Source organism: Amblyomma maculatum, chromosome 1 (assembly GCF_055883805.1).
Source record: "Amblyomma maculatum isolate TAMU_Amacu chromosome 1, ASM5588380v1, whole genome shotgun sequence".
In the NCBI taxonomy this organism is placed as follows: Eukaryota; Metazoa; Arthropoda; class Arachnida; order Ixodida; family Ixodidae; genus Amblyomma; species Amblyomma maculatum.
Window position 1 is genome coordinate 143297798 of NC_139344.1, and position 14524 is coordinate 143312321.

The 14524-nt window shown below is 43.5% G+C and overlaps 2 protein-coding genes across 3 annotated transcripts in view; one reads left to right on the top strand and one right to left on the bottom strand.

Moving 5' to 3' along the window:
• Positions 1 to 2695, bottom strand: part of c11.1 (maestro heat like repeat family protein c11.1) — a 147570-nt gene extending 144875 nt beyond the window's left edge. For both annotated transcript variants that reach the window (XM_084589156.1, XM_084589154.1), the window contains exons 1-2: positions 2507 to 2695; positions 436 to 527 (exon numbers count right to left, since the gene is read on the bottom strand). In XM_084589156.1, the coding sequence (XP_084445282.1) occupies positions 436 to 478 (43 nt within the window). In that variant the 5' untranslated portion in view covers positions 479 to 527; positions 2507 to 2695. The remainder of the gene's footprint in view (positions 1 to 435; positions 528 to 2506) is intronic.
• Positions 2696 to 2704: 9 nt separating this feature from the next.
• The window catches only part of Herp (Homocysteine-induced endoplasmic reticulum protein), a 52137-nt gene continuing 40317 nt past the window's right edge, over positions 2705 to 14524 (top strand). The window contains exons 1-6 of the mRNA XM_084589157.1: positions 2705 to 2861; positions 3849 to 4021; positions 4890 to 4967; positions 7585 to 7668; positions 8208 to 8320; positions 13483 to 13620. Of these exons, the coding sequence (XP_084445283.1) occupies positions 3881 to 4021; positions 4890 to 4967; positions 7585 to 7668; positions 8208 to 8320; positions 13483 to 13620 (554 nt within the window). The 5' untranslated portion in view covers positions 2705 to 2861; positions 3849 to 3880. The remainder of the gene's footprint in view (positions 2862 to 3848; positions 4022 to 4889; positions 4968 to 7584; positions 7669 to 8207; positions 8321 to 13482; positions 13621 to 14524) is intronic.

The following is a 14524-nucleotide window of genomic DNA, read 5'->3' on the forward strand; positions in this document are numbered from 1 at the left end:
TGCAGGAAATAATAATGCCTCTCGAATACCTCACAAATACACTTGTTACAATTTTATTCAAGAAATGACAGGCACAATTGCCAACAATCCTCATCTACATTTTGAAGCTGAGAGGGCAGAACTTTTTTCATGGGTTTCCTTGCAACATCCAGAAAGATCATGAAGGTGAAAGGGGACATTCATAAGGGGTGCAGGAGCCACAATGCAGTGTGCTTTTGCTTTCAAAAGTAAATGTAGGGCAGCATCTGTGACTAAACGTTTCTGCTGAATTCAATCTTTACGGAGCAGCACACTGACAGGTTTTCACAAAACTGTAGAAAGTTAGACCAAAGTATGCATGGAAAAGGACATCTTTAGTACTTTGCTCACAATAGTGACAACTGAGATCATTTTATTGTGCTGCACACCATCATTAGTAGTGGGATGAAACCATACCATCAACTTGACCACCAGTCTTGAAAGCAGTGTCTGCAACCATCTTCTACCAGTTTCTTCCTATGGTTGCTTAATGGCAGTCAGTGAGAAGGCTGCGCGGAAAGGAAGTACTAAATGTTAGTTTCAAAGCATACCTCTGAAGCTAAAACAGTAGGACACATGCAATTATAATAATGTTCTTGAGCACAGACTTGCACAACAAACATTTTAGGCATAGCTCGCACACCACTGAGCTCTTACATGTGTAAAAGGCTTCAAATGATGGTCGTATATTTAGGAGAATCCTCCAAGGTGGAGTAAATTTTTAATAAGGGAATAATTACTAGGCAGGCAATAATATAGGGAGTGATTGCTCTCTCTAGTAATTACTCCCTTATTACAAATCTACTTCAACTTGAGGAAAATTAATCCCTTATTACAAATTTCCTCCAAGGGGAGATTCTCCTAAATATCTGACCAGCACCGTTCCCACTGAGTTATTGATCAATCTGCTCTCGTCCTACCACCTGATCTGCAAACCGTCCTTGTCAGCTTAGTTGGTAGAGCAACTGCCTCTTAACTACAAAGTTTCTGAGAGAGCTGTTTGAACTTCCTTTGTAACCATATGGCTGCGCTAGGGTAGATGTCAATGAGTAATTACTCCCTTATTAAGCTTCAGATGAGTGTACACATTTGCTCATGCACGGCCATTAATTCAGAGCAATGGGGCTATACACGTAAAGTAACATGCACACAAGTAAATGTCCAAGCATGGTGTCTGTACAGATTACAGTCTGAAAAACAAAAAAGTAAGCACCGATGGAAGGAAGTTTGGTGTATACCTGAGATGTACAGTTTCCTGTTGGCAACTACACAGTTTACATTCAAGCTGTGGGCATGAAAGCTGTACATTCCGAGTCACAAGCACCCCAGAAGAAAAAAAACAACACTCGGCAGGCATTTGTCAGGGGCACTGGAAAAACATTGTTCCTGTTGAATTTCCAGCTGGATTGCCATCTTTCAATGGATTTCAGATGTAAATTTTACAGCTGGAAGGCAACTCATTCTGGCTAGACATGATTTCCAGTTCAATATAATCCAGCTGGAAAGATGCAATTTCCAGTTCAATAAACATGCTGGCAATTTTTTTTTTTTTTTTTTTTTGGGGGGGGGGGGGGGGTGGCTAGCAACAATCCAGGAGCCAAAAAATCCAGAAGGCCCGATATAACAGCAGCTTTTCCGTCTAGAACAATGCAGTTAGAATAAATATGCACCCATCTTTTGAGTACACACTTTATCACTAGGCTTGAGAAGCAACGCAGTATCCAAAACACTGTAAATCGACTACCACAGAAGACCCACTGCTTCCACAATTCGCTTAACAAAGTAGAGGTTGTATAAAATTAAGAGAAAATTCTAACTTATTTTAGTCTCAGAGGAGGAACTTGAAATAAATGTGAAGCAAATTAAGAAAAAGAAAAAAAGCGCGGGGAAGCTACACGCACTCAGAAAATCTAACTAGCGCTATCTCGATACGCGCCCAATTAAGAAGAAAGCTCAACTTGAGCTTTTTTCCTAGTAGCAACGCTACACTCCTTTACGTTCAACGTCACATGTGTGAAGAGATTCAAAAGCTTATACCCATATGCATCACGCCTTCAAAAAAATCCATGCACTACGCGCAACACGACCTTCAATTCAGTTTCGTCTACAACAGCGCTTTACAAGGGACTGCGAAACCAAAATGTGGGACATCTTTTGTATATCAGTAGAAGTCAACACAGAGAAGTTGAGAAAATGGTGATGAGACCGGCAAGATTCATGCAGCAAGCGAAACTGCTGGCGTGCTATCAATGCAGACACGCCTCCTTTGACTGGCCGATAGAATTAAAACCAAACCAGCTGAAGCAGAGCATTATAGCTGTTGCATCATTTATGCTTTCTTTAAACACTGCTGGATTCACGTTCACAACAGGAGATATAGAGCGAAAGGTTTGCAGAAGAAGAGGAAGAAAAGCGCAGCGGTACCGTAAATTATAAACACATGCACCGCGACAGCTACTGTAGCTTCCTATTTCGGTACAGTACTTACAAGATTATCGCTGCAGCGTCTGAAGTAACAACGCATGCCTTGGAAGTAAGACATTACCAACAATTGTGAAGTTTAATTTCACTCAATATAGTAAATATGCGCAACACAATATATCACAAATTACTACAACCGACGCTTCCGCAGTTTACAGTCGTCCATATGTAAACCTGTAAACTTATGCTATCGAGAGTATAAATTACTCTCGTTGCGGGGCGCCCGCCAATGAGTGAACGACAAATATTCACAGTTGAGGGGGGTTGGGACAGTTGTATTTAAGCGGTCCTTGGTTTTGCTCCTTTATGCACAGAAAATTTCTCTTGAACTGTCTTCTTCGCATATATTCAAGCAGTGAAAGGTGAGTACTCTACACTTTCCACGATAACTTCCTTTTCTGCGCGCGGTTGCGGGAGAGTGCGGTTCGGAATTCACATCACCACGGTTCGGGGCCCGGGCGAGCATCGATTCTACCTATCGTTTCGACTCTTGCACTTGCCACGCATTGATGGGCTTGCTAAGCTTCGTTGTCACTTAAACTGATCACTTAGTTCGGGTCAGGTCATTCTTTGCGAGCACCGTAGGCATTGACGACTGCATCTGAGGTCACCCATGCAGTCCCCGTTGCTCCTCGATGAGTAGAGCAGCTTATGCACGACTTATCGTTGTGTGCTGCTATTTTACGAGCGCTGATGTGTCTCTACGGCTATAAGCGATAGTTTGTATTATATAGTTTATAAACTGCGCTTCGTAACCGACGATGAAGTTTCTTGACGTGCGCGAAGTTATCCTATCGCGTATCCGCCATAAACCATGACGATTCTTTGAAAAAAGTCTGATGCAAGATGCGCTAGACACAGTTTCATACAACGTTGTCAGCTGCGCACAATCTTTTTCTCTTTCGTTTCTTGGTTGTGCGCTTAGTGATAAGCGTTCAGACTGCGTTGCCATCGCAAGCTAAGCTTTACGGTGGATTTTTTTTTTCTTCTTTTCTCCTCTGGGCAGTGAACGCGCCGCCGGTCGCGCGCATGCATTCTCTCGTGTTTCACGAAGGGTAGGCCCGTATTGCTTCTAAAGGTTTGTAAATCAAGCTGTGATCCTGTGCTTCAAGGGCAGTGCGTAGGACGGCTGAGCCAAATCTTTGCATTATGCGCGTTTGTGTACAGTGCTGTATGGGTAGCTGCGAGAGGCCGCTTGGGTGTCTGCTTGGAATCATGACCTTTCCGTGATCTTTCGCAGCTTTTAGGCGGCAACCAGGAAATATAAGAGTAAACCAATGCCTGTGTCCTTGTCGCGCGCGAAGGTGCGTTAAGGAAGTTTACGCGTTTATTATTATTGTGCTTTGCAGGAGACCAACAAGCATTGCGGGGAAGTGCAACAATGGCAGCTCAAAATATGAGCACTTGCCTTGTGATTCGGGCGCCTAACCAAAAATTTGGAGATCAGCAGGTTAACTGTCCCTTGGACTGGTCTGTCCAGCAGCTCAAGCAACACCTCTCCATGGTTTACCCTAATAATCCTGTGAGTAAGGTTGTCAGTGAAACTAGTGCACAGATGACTTTTGTGGCTGAGAAAACCTGATTGTAGATGCTTTCTAACCTCTGTTTTGAAGGAACAGGGGTTGCTGGAAGAATTCGCAACGTGTCTTTCATTAATTGCATGCGATGAAAACCTGTGGGATGTAGAAATTCCCTCAGTGCTAATTTGTTCTCTTGTAAATGCATGCTTCCTTTGCAGATCTGGTCCAAATCCTGCTCTCTGATTAGTTGATGTCTTACAAAGTCTTTGCTGTTTTTTTTTTTTGTTGTTTTTTTATCATACCAGTGCTTGTTGTTTGACTGTTCTATAGTGATTAGTTATGACTCCAAGATGTCCCATCACCTTGCAAAATGTGATGGGATATCTTGAGAGATCAGTGGGGAATCGCCCTGTTTAACTCTGCACCTTGTCTCGTCACTTCTTGATATTAGTGATGGTGTGAAATATATGAGGTGAGAGTCTACAAATCCAAAAGTTTGTTTTTTGCTTGGTGATGACAGAGCTATTTCACCATGGAAAATTAGTTTTTCACTCTACCACTGGAGTTCTTTGCATTGGTACAAACTGATTGTGCAACAAATATTTTTTAGTGGTAAAATGCCCTTGATTCAAATGCATTCTATAATGAAAGCATAGATCCATGGTTTGCATTGTTTTGGAGCCGAAATGCATGACTGCAACCTGAGGGTTTCATAGATTGTGGGTCTGTGCGATTAATGAGTGATGTCTTGTAATTAGCTGTATATTAAAAAACTTGCAATCTCGGCTTTTATGGTTAACATTTCTTGCTGTCGCTAGAAAAATAAAAAAGAAGAGTTAAATGTGATTATGCTCCCCATTTTATGTCCAGAGACCAGAAGACCAGAAGTTAATTTATTCGGGACAGTTGCTAGAGGATGAGATGACCTTGAAGGATGTGTTTCAGATGGTAAGTACTAGTGTGTTCTTCAAACATATTTTACAGTAATCAAAGAACCCCAGGTAATCGAAATTTTCAGAGCCTCCCACTACGGCGTCATTTGTAGCCTGAGCGGCTTTAGAATCTTAACCCTTTAAAACCAAGCCAAACCAAGTAGTCAGCGGCTCTTGATTACTATGGAGGCAGGCATACTTCACAAAAGGCCCCCAGACATCCTTAAACATTTTACATAAACAAGCACAGCATGTAGATTTGGCAGTTACAATCACTTTTCGCTGGATGTTACAGCTGTTTACAGCGTGCACAGCTGCACAGCCGTCACATTGTGCTCAGCAGCCGTGCTCTTTCTACGTATCGTTCATTTGTAGCATGAAAAAATGGGCACTCTAGCTTCGCAGCCTAGTTCCTTTGTGTTTCGTAAGGCCTTTTTATTGTATCATATTTTCAGTTTGTTTCATTCTATGCTTCTTTTAATGCCATGTCACAGCTTTATCTTCCACTTGCACTGTCCTTGCAGAGGGTGCAAGCATTCTAAATTAACGGCTCATTTGTTGACATTGTGTATGATCCTGCTGTGGTAATTGCATTTTTTTCACACAGTATGGTGTACGCTCTGTTACCTGGCTGCATTCAGTGACAAATTTCAGTTAGCACTCAACTGCCACGACGGAGCCTAAAGGCGAGGCATGAACTTTTGATGTAGCTACCATTTAGAGAGGAAGCTAGAGGGCAAGTTCACTTGCAAAGGTTAGTTCTGAGTGTGTGGAAGAACCTGGCTTGCTAAAGTTAGGCTGAGAGAAGCATGGCAAAAGTTCTTAATTTTAATGGCTGTAACTGCAACAGTAAGCCCTTGGCGAAAATTTTTTCAGGAGCACATTCCTCGGACAGTGGTTTAGAGCGAAGAGAGTGCAACAGGATTTTCAGTCATGGAGAGTGCCAGGGCCTTTTTGAACGATGTCGATTATTGAACTTGTCAATAAAAATCTAAACGTAAGGAAACAAAATGTTGCCATCGTTTTGGTTTCCAAAGCATCATTTCCTCTTTCGTTGTCTGTGTATGATGGGATTGTTCTGAGCCAGTTGAAATAGTTTATTTGCTTTTGTAGTGCAAGTTTGCAAGTTATTGTCTCCTTTTTAGTTTCACTTGTTTTTTCCAAATTGATGGTTATTTCCGTAATTGCTGTAGCAACTTAGTCCATCCTACAAAGCTACACTGTCTTATTTGTAACACTTTATTCATCTAATTTGGGGCATTAGATTCTGTGAAGAAGCATTTCCTTCAATGGTGTGGAGGGGCACTACTGCAGGCCTCCGCTATGTGCCAACACAGTCAGCGCTGGAATTTGATTTCTCAAGTTGACTGAAGTAAATAAATTCCTTAGTACCGACCTTAACCTTTTAGCTGCCAAAAAACCCCCTCCTCCCTCTCCCAAAATGGCCATATTTATATAGGTGTCATTTTTTATATGTAATTCTTATCCTGAAAATGTCTTGTTACTTCATTGGTTTTAGTTATTAAAATTAAAAAAAAAAAATTTAAAGAATGCTGCTGTTGAGGGTTGCATTTCCTCAGTGCATGCAGCTCACAGACTGTCAAAAACAAATTATAGATCGTCGGCAGGGTAGCTTCAGAAATGCTCCAAGAAGCAGCTTTTTTTTTTTTTTTTTTTTTTTTTTTTTTTTTTTTTTTTTTTTTTTCCCTCGGGGCATTGCCGGAACTGGCAGTCTTCACGCATGATGTCATTCTGAAATGACTGTTGTCAGGCCTAGAACACATGCTAAAGGCACAAAAGGCCTCCCTCCCCCCCCCCCCCCCCATATTACTACTGCCATCTAGTGTTGAAAATTGCAAATAATGAGGTTGCAGGCTGTAACTATCTTTGGCAGTTGGAGCTGCGTAACACTGGGCCAATGTGTGTGGCATATTGGTACAATTTCTCATAATGAGTATAGCTCATTGTTGGCAGTTAAAAGGTTAAGAACACTTCTGAACACTTCTATAGCTAAATACACTCAAGAAAAGATGTAGGAGATGCCCCTCAGAGAAAGCCCTTCAGCCAATGTTGTAGACCAATTCTCATGACGCTACAGTTAACCCAATTAAGTTATGGTTAACACCCTTTCATCTGTCATACCCTTTGTTGTCCCATTAGCAGGTCCAAGGGGGCTATCCACAACTTCAAAAGAATCAGTCAATGCCATTGGCTGTGAGGGCAAAAGCTGCTTTTTACTTCAATTACATGTTAATATAGTAGCTTGGCCACTGCAGTCAAATGCAGCCAACAAAGTGCGTATGCTTAGTTTGTAATGTAATTCTCTTTATAAGCTGCAGCTTGGCGTTAGCAACACATTACTAAATTCATTCATGCGGCTTCAAACTTGGCCTGTTATACAACTACTTTGATGAATTGTTTTCACATTACTTCAGACATTTAAAATGTAACCTTACTGGAATGTTTTCATTGCATATGCTTTGTTGATGTGCATTGTCAACTCAGCTTGTGCATTTCATTTATTTCTTTTTTCTAGATGCATCATACCTCTTTCTTCAAGTCCAGATATTCTGTCTTTTCATTGCTCATTTGCCGTTTTCTCTTTTTATTTTTCCTTATGTTTCATAATGAAGGACTTTGGGAAGATTCACATCCTTCACCTGGTCTGCAGGTCTGCAGGAGACACCCCTGAAGCTTCATCTCCTTCAGTTCCCCTTGTATGAGCCTTTTTTTGATATTCAGGGCTTTTGGTCAAAGAACACATTTTTTGAATTGTTTCATTTTAAGTGTGATGTGCCCTTTTTGTTTTTCGTTTTAAATGCCTGTAGCCGAAGTTTATTAATTTTTTTCAGTGATGCATGCAATTTTTCTGAGGGTTAGTGAATGTTATTTAGCTGTTGTAGATTAGTTCCAAGTTTTTTTTTTTTTTTGTCATTCTGGCATTCTTATTCAAGGTATAAACCACTTATTTCTACATGTCTAGCATTAATATTCCTGGCAGGTGTACAGTAATTATACTGGCACTTAGTTCATTCTCCATATGTGCAGCTATGCAAAAAAATACTCTTCAATGTATACTCTGAAGATAACTTAGTATTGATTAGACAGCTAAACATAACACGCTACATATTTGCGTTGATACGAGTGTGCAAAATTATTTCCAAAACTTTCTTCTTTTCAAACGCCTTTCCAGTTCAGTACAGGATTGTTCATGTTGCCTAATGCATATTTTTGTCTGTTTGCTTTTGCTCATTAGGCGGCTATAAGCCAGCCTGACATAAGCATGGCTGGTGGATCAGTGTCAACTGTGCCTTCGACCTCATCTGTGAGCTCGGCTTCAAGTGATGGACTTCGCCACAGGAGCATCAGGTAAATTTGAATTTCCTACATGAGTGACTTCTGTGAGCTTTCTTTTGAGCCACTTTACCCACTTCTTCTTCTCATACCTTCTCTGCTTGCTTAATACCATTTGTTTTTTATGTTTTACTCTGGCTTCACATGTGGTGCGTGAACAGACTTTGCAGTCTCACTGTTGACAGCTAAGCTCTAAGGAAACAACTCACCTCATTACACTGCATAACACATATGCACTACTAGTGCCCATGCCGCCTTATTCTCTGCTGTTTCACAAACTCTTCTGCATGATGGCACCACTAAAGAAACTGAAAGCAGGTTTGTCACGGTCCTCACCCATCAAATTCTTCCAGAAGGGTATTAAAGGACTTTTCGTACATCATGACAGGTGAGCTGCACGGCGACTCAAGAATGTTCAAAGCAGCCTCTATTCTGTGTCACCAATTACTTTCACAGTTGCCTCTTCTGTACCTCTAGTCACATTCTTGGCTGGATCAGAGTCGGCAGAAACGTCCAAGTTTTTGTCACGCATAGTAGTTCGTGAATGGCTTCATATCTTGCGTCACAGGCGGTCCAGGCTTCAATAATTATCCAGTGGTTGTCTCGGCAACCTATTTGACTTGAGGACATCATAGGTGGTTGCCGTGCTTGTGCCAGGCAGTATCATCACTGACACAAACTATAGCTGCTGACTGGCCTGTAATGCTCGTAACATGTGCAGGTACCCACGATAGCCCCTGAAGAAAGTTATTTGCGAGCCTGTTGGCCCCCACTTTCTACAGTGGAGAAGACTGGCACCCTCTCTCAGCCCATAGCTTCTGCTTAACTACTTACAAGTGTCAATGGTGCCAGCATTTTGATGCGTTCACATTAGAAGTCCCATTATGAAGAAAAGTCTGCATCTGGTGTTGGTACAGTGTCACTCTGTAGCCTGCCAACCGTGGCATGTGGAGATAAAGAAATCTCTTCATGTGTAGGGAGGGGGGGGCAAGGAAGAGGCCAGAAGTTGGCTATCACCGGAAAAACCTCTGAAGTGAAAATGACTAAGATTGGCTCAGCAAATAGGCAGTTAAGAGATAATGATAATTAAGCACCCTCATATTTTCTTGTCAGTGCCTAATCAAACTAACACTGCTGGTGCATTCCTCACGTACAGATCAGTTGCACCAAAGCCATATTAGCTGTAATGCGCCTGCTTGTCGTTTTTGCCATTTCTTAGTGCAGGTAAGTTTTTGTTAGTCATATTTAATGAAATTTTAGCACAGGTTACATTACCACGTGCAAGTGTAACTGATATACTCTATTTGAAAATGCATGATATGAAAGTTAATGTATGGCAATTTTTCACGGGGCCATTTATATTTGGAACATATCTCTCCCATACATTTTATGTCTTTTGACATTGAAATGCAGTACAGTTGAATCTGCTTATAATGTATGGGACTGTCACATACCATTCATTCATTATATATTCGGATATTCGCAGTAAGTGTACTGGTTATATTATGGATAGCAACTATAAGGCTGATTTTTATGGCACATTCCCTATGCGGTATCCGCAAGTTGCATTCAGCCTGGCCAAGCTGTCTCACTTTGTCAGCACATTTCCACGCGTCAGAATCAATGGAGAGGTTGTAGCTATGTGTTTAGGCCTAGTGATGCAGTCCTTTCTGCGCATACATAGAAAATCATGCTGCTGTGACGTGCAGCTGTGGCTGCCGGTTTTTGCACACCATCCAAACTATACTTTTTGCAAGAGTCAATTTTTTTAGAGTCACTGAGCGAGTTTTATCACAGATTCAGTGCAGGAGAAGGGCCCTTTCGAGGAAGTGCAAGTGTGTAGTTCTGGTGAAGTAGGTGCTCCGGCTATTTCAGCTTGTGACATTTACTCGGGCTTCTGAAGAAACTGTGAGCAGTGCCTGCGTTTCGAGGGATGAACTGGTGCAACTGATGAACACACTCTAGCACACACTGAGATTATGCCTCTTGCCCTAGTTCTGTTCAAGCAGGTTATCTCTTTTTATAACCTGTCATAAAAAGATCTGCTTGCATTATGCTGTTCTGCTCAATTTTTCCGCAGATAATATAAGTGCTGATAAATGCAACATATTTTCCTGGTCCCCTGAGGCTCCATTTGAAGCGTTCAATGTAATCAAGCTGTTTCCATTTAGAGTGTACTGCCACTTTTTGCGTAATATTTCTGCAGTCTCGTGGTGTACACCTTAAAGGCCCACTGTCCACCCTCCGGTCGAAAATATTTTCTTCCCCGGTGACTGTAAGACTTCGCCTCCCCAGAACGCAAGGGCGCAAAATGTTTTTGAAAAGAGTAACCAATAATGCAGTTACAGCCACCGCAATCACCCGGTTCTGTCATGCTTCTCTCCTCCCGTTTACTCTCAAAGATTTTTCACTCTCCTGCCTAGTTGTCTAGCCTCCGCAAGACGAATTCCCCTGCCTCCTCCGTGTTTGGCGGGAGGTGGGGCGTGGCACTCCGCGTGCGCGAGAAAAAGAAGAAAAATGGGCGAGGGAGCGCGCGCCGCTGGATTCAGCCCGGCCGTGGCGAGGGAAAAACGCGCAGCGAGCGGTAGACACCCATCCTTCACCTTCAGACAGTGAGACTGACCAATGGATGTCGTTTTCGACTACGACGTCATCCTTGTGGCTCGTAGAGAAAGGAGGAAGCTGGTTTCCCGACGGGGAGGATGAGAGAGCTTTGATTTGTATTTTTGCTGCTTTGCGGCGCGCATATTGCTGTAGCATTTTGCACAGACTATCTCCGGTACCTGCTCGAAACACTGGGCTCCTTTGCTTAAAAGGTCCTTCCCTGCACAGTGGCTCTGATTTCATGATAGTACTTAGGTTCTACAGTAGAATCTCGGTGATACGAACTCGGCTGATACGAAATTCGATGTGATACGAATTCATAAAATTCCCCGGCCGAATTGCATTGCGTTCAGTGGGCAAAAAATCGGATGTTCCGAGCACTTTTTCTTTTCGCTACGGGTGATACGAACTTCGGTATCACAACCGGTCGAGGCCCAGGCAGACACGCACAGCGAGAAAAGCGTGCGCAGTGGCGCAGCACTGATAGCACGGATCACGCACACGCGCACGAAAGAAGAAAAAAAAAGATACAGCGGGAAAAAACCGGCTTGGCAACCCGCGGCAGCAGCGAAGTTGGCGAAGGAAGGCGGCGATATCTTGCCTCTTCCTTCCGCTCTCTCTCTTTCTCTCCCCTCCCCCGCATTTTTTTTTTTTTTTATCACGTTGTTGCTTTCTGCTATTGGTGTTGTGCGCACGGCCTTGCGGCCCTCTCCACATTTCTCCGCCACCCTGCAGGCCACACTCTTCTGCTTTTCGGAGTCTCCGCTGCAGCGGCAACACATTGCTTTGTTTTCTCATTTGTTGAGGTTGACAATGCGTTGATAGCGCGTCGTTTCATCTCGGCAACGTGAAAAGATACATCATACTGCAATGTCACGGAAGAGAAAGGCGCTGACCTTTAAAGACAAATTGGAAATTTTAAATAAGGTGGACAAAGAGCCCAAGAAAAGGCGCACTGACATGGCCAAGGAGCTAGGCCTGCCGCTGTCAACGTTGTCAACGATCGTTGGTCAGCGCGACCAAATTATGCAGAATGTGCAGCACTTCGAGATGAATTCTAAAGAAGTCAAAACTGCCCACCATGTGAAGTTGGAAGAGGTTCTTCTAACGTGGTTCAGAGAGGTCACGGCTGCTGGCGTCAACATCGATGGAAAAGTGCTTCGTGAGAAGGCAGCGGACATCGCGCACACACTTGGAATTGATGATTTTCAGGCCTTCGGTGGATGGATTCACCGGTTCAAGGTGCGTCATAATCTTTCATACAAGACCATTTGTGGCGAAGGAAAAAAAGTCGACGCCTCCGCCGTGGAAGACTGGATGACAACCACACTGCCATCTTACATAGCGGGACATGAGGCACGTGATGTTTTTAATGTAGATGAAGCAGGGCTGTTTTACAATCTCCAGCCCGAAAAAAGTTTGTGCTTTAAAGGCGATGCCTGCCGGGGCGGACAAAAGAGCAAACACTGTATCACAGTTTTGTTTTGTTGCAACGCCGACGGATCGGAAAAGATATCAAAAGCCCCGATGCTTTAAAGCACCCGGTCGATTGCCTTACGTCTACAAGGCAAACAAAAAAGCATGGATGACATCTTCTTTGTTTATGGAATTCGTCACATACCTCGACCGCAAGATGTCTTGCCACAACAGAAAAATAGTTTTGCTGCTGGACCAGTGCACCGCCCATCCAAAACAAATGACACTACAGAGTGTAAGTTGGTGTTCCTGCCCCCGAACGCAACAAGTCATTTGCAACCACTGGATGTTGGGATTATAAAGAATGTTAAGCACCATTTCAAAGCTTTGTTGGTGCGCCGCCTCCTCGCGAAGATTGAAAGGAAGGACGCGAATCTCCAGATCACTCTTCTGGACGCTGTGCATTTTCTTGCAATTGCCTGGGATTGCGTCGTTCCTACGACCATCGCCAATTGTTTCGCGAAGTGTGGGGTTTTCAAATCCGTTGTGGCTACTGCCTCGCAAGTGCCAGACCCGATTCCCATCGATGTCTGGAATCAACTTGGCGTCGACGATTTCGTCACCGGGGATGATGACCTCGCCACCTGTGGTCTCCGCACGGTTGAAGATATTGCGGAGGAAGCGTCATCACAGCCTGGCATTCCATGCAGTGACGAAGATGACAACGACCAAAGCGTTGATGACCCACCGCCGACGGCAGCAGAAACGATGCACGCCATCGATGTTCTGCGGCGCGCCGTGACCTCCTAGTCTGTGCGGGAGAAGACAGCGGCCCAATTTTTCAGTTTTCAAAACTCTCTGTTATCAGATCTTGCGGAAAAGAAGGTGCAGAAGGATATATGCGATTTCTTTCAATGAAAATAAATATTTCGTACCTGTTGGAAGGCTTGAAAACGGATTTTGCTCGTTTTTTGGTGATACGAAATTTCGGGTGATACGAAAATTTTCGTCTCCCTTTGAATTTCGTATCACCGAGATTCTACTCTATTTGTACTTTTATTCACCTGTATAGGGTGTTTAAATAACTTGTTAACAGTTCCCTTCATTTAGCTCTAGCTTATGCACATTAACTCCATGAAATTGATATTCTCTTGCAGCCCTGGTGCAATGCCGAATGGCCAGATGCCCATTGCTTTGGGCATGCCGCCTGGAACATCAAGCCCTGAACAGCTGGTCCAGCAGGTGGCTCTTGCTCAACAGCTGTATGCACACTACTTTACCCAGTACATGCATCTGTAAGTACACATTCGTCCAACCTTGTGAGGCTGCAGTTGTCCTGTCACCTCTGCGAGTCTCTAGGGTGATTTGCTACATAAAATATCTGCACTGTTTCTACCAAAAACTTCTTGCTCAGGAACTAAAGGAGTTACTTTTGTTTATGCTAAAAGTTAAACCTCAATAAGCCTAGCTCAAAGGAAGTCAAAGCTTTGTTTGAATTAGTCGAACCTCGTTATAGTGAAGTAGTATGGGGTGAAAACGTTTGTTATATCCGACATTCGTTATAAAAGTGCGCGCCCAAATTCCTGTAAATAAGCTTGCTAATAAAACGAAACAAAGTGTGCGCTAATATCGACAGCACGAAAATGCGAAAACACATTTTTTTTAATTAATTGCTTGGTATAAGCATGAAATCTCTCGTTTCGTTCAGTGTTGGAGAGCAAAAATTAATACAGTTAAACCTAGTTATAACGAAATTGTAGAATGTTCGCGATTTTTCGTTACATCCAGGTTTTCGTTACAGGCAGTTTGCACGTGAAAACCAAAAAGGACAATGTAGAATGAAAACCAGATTAATAATTGGTGTACGGGAAACCACCTTGAAGGTGTTTACAGTAAATCAGGGTTATTTGAAGTCGTAGAAGTGGATGTTTCGCAATCACGCAGATAGCGCGGCGCGACTGCAGCCTCCGGCCTCCACCTCCTCTGCGGCTTCGCACGATGCAAGGGAGCGGGGAAAGGGGTGGAGGAGGAATTCGCCTGGGGGAGAGGGCGCGCATTGGCGCCGCCGCTGGCCCGCTATGCCCCGCGCGCGCTCGCCCACCACCGTTGCCCATGGAAACCAACTCTGCCTCGCGTCACCAGTGCGCTCCGCTGTTCCCGCTACTAGTAACCTGGCGCGCGGGAACCCGTGAGCAACCG